The sequence below is a fragment of the Suricata suricatta genome, chromosome 2 (genome assembly GCF_006229205.1).
Source record: "Suricata suricatta isolate VVHF042 chromosome 2, meerkat_22Aug2017_6uvM2_HiC, whole genome shotgun sequence".
NCBI lineage: Eukaryota > Metazoa > Chordata > Mammalia > Carnivora > Herpestidae > Suricata > Suricata suricatta.
In genome coordinates, this window is record NC_043701.1 from 6,058,850 (window position 1) to 6,062,654 (window position 3,805).

General features: G+C 59.1%; 1 protein-coding gene across 1 annotated transcript in view; it reads right to left on the minus strand.

Annotated features, from left to right (window-relative positions):
* Positions 1-783: 783 nt before the first annotated feature.
* Positions 784-3,805, minus strand: part of ZNF775 (zinc finger protein 775) — a 31,839-nt gene continuing 28,817 nt past the window's right edge. Inside the window, exons 6-7 of the mRNA XM_029954442.1 lie at positions 3,404-3,805; positions 784-1,494 (exon numbers count right to left, since the gene is read on the minus strand). Coding sequence (XP_029810302.1) covers positions 3,663-3,805 — 143 coding nt within the window. The 3' untranslated portion in view covers positions 784-1,494; positions 3,404-3,662. The remainder of the gene's footprint in view (positions 1,495-3,403) is intronic.

Below are 3,805 nucleotides of genomic sequence, written 5' to 3' on the forward strand. Positions count from 1 at the left end.
TCTCCCCCAGAGTGCTTTGCTATTCCCGGGCGCAGCAATATGACAGATTTGTGCCAGACTGGCAGGGAGTTGGGACAAGCAAGATCCCAGGCCAGGAGCTGGAGAGGCGGGGGGGGGGGGGGGGGGGGGGGGGGGGGGGGGGGGGGGGGGGGCGGGGGTGTGCTCCCGACAACCCTGACCAAAGCCCAGCTTGGCCCTGGGATCTCCCACCAGGACACTCCGCCGTGCCCCCCACAACTCCCATTGCTGGGACTGGATCTAAATCCAAGGCCACGGGCCTCTCCCCTTCCCTCAGAGTTTCACTAAGTTGAACCCGCAGTGAGATCTGGCTCATCAAAACCCCAGCCCGGCCCTCAGCAGCCCACACCTCTCCAGATGAGTGGTTCCTTGTGGGGAGGCCCAGTGAGCTCCAGGCCAATCTGCTCAGGGAGGACACAGAAGTCCTCCCCCTGCTGCTGGCCCGGCCCCGGCCCCTCCGCGTCCAGGCAAGAACAACAGAAAAGCTCTCCAGGCACCAGTTGCCAGGCTCCGTCCCCACCCCCCTCGGCCTTCCCATCAGGCCTGGTCTGGCAGAGGCTTGGCTGCTGGGGAAGCAGACCCCCCCCCACACCCCAGGTAGGCCCAAGTCCTTCCCTGAACCATGGAAATTGCAGCTTCCCCGCCACTTTCACAGTGAGATCAGAGCCCAGGCCAGGGAGCCTCCAGCAACGTCTGTGGAAGGAGAGAAAGGTTCCAGAGGCCTGAGGCACCGTGAGGCCTGGGAGAAGAGAGTGACTAAAAGGGTCCCCCTCCTCGGAATTCTTTATTCCTGAGTGAGGGGAGGGCAGTTCAGCAGGGGGGGAGCAGTGCTCCTCATGGGGTGGCCCTGTCCAGGGATGGAGCGCAGGTGAGGAGGGCGCGGCAGGGTAGGTCCTGGGCCGGGCTTCCTGGCCAGGAGGTCCAGGCGCTCTGCACTCGCTTACAGATTCTTGGGTCTACAGAAGTATGTGTGTTTTCCTGGAGAGAAGGTTCATACCATTTGTCAGGTTTTCCAAGGGCTGTCCACCCCCAAAGTCTTAGGAACTGGTGCTCTGAAAGGAAAGCGGAGCCTTGCAAGAATGGTTCACACCCAGGGAGAAAGGCTTCACCTCTGTAGCCAGGCCTCCTACGGACTTGCTGTGTTCTCTTAGGCCAGTTACTTGCTGTCTCTGGTGGGTCAGGGAGGTGCAGAGAAGCTGGCTCTCCACACAGGCACTGTGCCTGCTGCCACACGAGAGTGGAAGTCTGTGGCCGGGCAGCCAGGACGAGCTGTTCTCTGGCCGTGACTCCACCAGGGCACAGAACAGGCCCCCAATTCCAGGCTGCATGGGTCCTCTCTGCACGGCACCTCCCGAGGTAGGTCTTCTTAGGGGGCGTGTCCTCATGCCGGTGGGCAGGCCCCCAGAGGGACCCATTCCTAGAGGCTGGGCCCCGATGTGCCTCACACGCCGCCCAGGGCTCCTTCCCATGCCACATCTGTTCGCAGAGACAAAGAGACCAGGGTCAGGTCTGGGACTCTGACACAGCCCTGCCCAGCCACCCCTCAGTCACCCCTCTGGGGTTAGTGGGAGCAGTCCAAGGGGCCACTCTGCACTTGTCCAGGGCCTTCAGCCAGTCCTCTTGGCCCCCTATGGAGCAGTCCAGGATTATCAATCCCATGAACCCCTGAGACAACTGGGGTTTAGGGCGAGTGGGTTCCAGATGTCCCAGGTCCCGAGCTAATCTCTTCGTCTCTGCCACTAAGTTCTAGTCCACACTGCAGCAGCCACGAAGCCCTAAGGAAGGGCAGAGGGCAGGGACAGGGCTCTAGCACCTAGCAAGGTGGTGACACAGGCTGGACACAGAGCAAGGGCTCTGGGAGTGCAGCTCCCCTCCGAGCCCCCCAGCTCCCTTCCTCCCAACCTGCTACTGCGGATCCCAAGGCCCCTCGGGCACTCAGGGGCGCCCTGGCCCAGGATCCTACCACTTGGTATCTAGTCACATCCCCACATCCTCTGCACTCCATTTCCCCACCTGTAAGAATGAAGGGTCTTGGGGGCCAGCCTCGCACTGTGACCTCACTAAGTACTAAGTGAGATTGGTGGTAGCTTGGGTGAGCCTGTTTCTTCACTTGCCAAATGGATGAAAAGCCTGTGCAGCACTGGGTGTTATATGGAAACCAATTTGACAATAAACTGTATTTTTTTAATAAAAATAAATAAAAATAACTGCAAAAAGGGACGCCTGGGTGGCTCAGTTGGTTGAGTGGCTGGCTTTGGCTCAGGTCATGATCTCACGGTTCCTGGGTTTGAGCCCCACGTCGGGCTCTGTGCTGACAGCGAGCTCAGAGCCTGGAGCCTGTCTTCAGATTTTGTGTCTCCTTCTCTCTCTGACCGCCCCCCCTGCTCGTGCTGTCTCTCTCTCTCTCAAAAATAAATAAAAACATTAAAAAAAATAAATAAATAACTGCATAAAAAAGCAGCAGCCGCCGCTGCCTGTATTTGGAATCAGGGGCCGGGGGGACAGTCCCAGCTCTCCCCTCGGTGAAGCCCCTTAGCTCAGGGCCTCATCTTCTCTTGCCCAGATGACGTCACACCCTCAAGGTTCCTGCTCACCCCACTCTGATCTGTCCTCCTAGTGCTTCCATTTCTCCTTGAACCGCATGTCTGAGATCACCATGCTCTTCTTGTAAAACATCTGGGTGCCTCTCACCATGGCCACAAAGTCCTTTGCAGGGCAAATATGAGCCTCCTCTATCTGCCTCCTGCCTCGGAAACCCCCCACTCCCTTGCTCTCCCTAGAGCACCTCTATTCATCCCCTGCACCCAGTTCAAGCCATCACGCCGCTTTGGGTGTCACCAATCACCTCTCCCACCTCCTAGAGTAATTTATGGTTTGTCCGATAGTATAGCCTGCATCACCTGTGTGAGCACCACGTGTCACCCCTCCGATGACAAGGCTTTGTGTCAGTGCCTCCTCTCAGGAGCGAGGCACTGTGCATGGCACACCGGGGTGCTCAATAAATATTCCCAGACCATTGATGTCACCCTCTTTTATCTAGTAACGTTGACTACAATCCTCACAATATCCCAGGGACAAGTCCCTCTTAAATACAACTTAAACAGATGAACAAACTGAGTCATAAAGTGCAATAGCTTCTCAAGTACACCAGATAGTAAGTGTTGGAGTCAGGAGACCTGGGGGGGGGGGGTTGGTGAGCTGGGGATTGTGGACAGTGGCCCTCTCTCGCCAGGTGACTTTCGAGGCTGACATTCTGGGAATGAAAGTCTAGTAAGAAGCTTGCCATAGACTCAGAGGCCAGTTCACACCACCCTCCCTGCCTGCCCCCTTGCCCCGAACCCCTGCCCAGGCCTGAGAGGGGGTCTGGCCGAAACTTGGGTCTCACCTACTCTAGGCCGGGTGAGCCAGAGGAGGAAAACCAATGCAGGGGCCCAAAGCAGCTGCGGGCGACCAGCCGTAGGGTGAAGACTCGGAAAGAGGCGGCCCACGCTGGGCAGCGGCCCACGCCTTCAAGACCCCAAGCCAGCCCTCCTCGTCTCTCAGGATCATCGAATTCAGAACGGGGGCCGCAGCCCAGCGCCATCGCCAGGAGTCCCGGACGCGGCTCTGGGGTTGGACACCGGCGGCCGCAGGCCTGGCGCGCGTCATAGCACGCGGCCTAAATGGGCCGCCTGGCCGTCGGGCCCGTGGCCGTGGCTGCGCTGGTGGGTCTTGAGCGAGCCCTCGCGCGCGAAGCTCTTGCCGCAGCGGGCACAGAAGTAGGGCCGCCGCTCCCCGAAGACGCCGG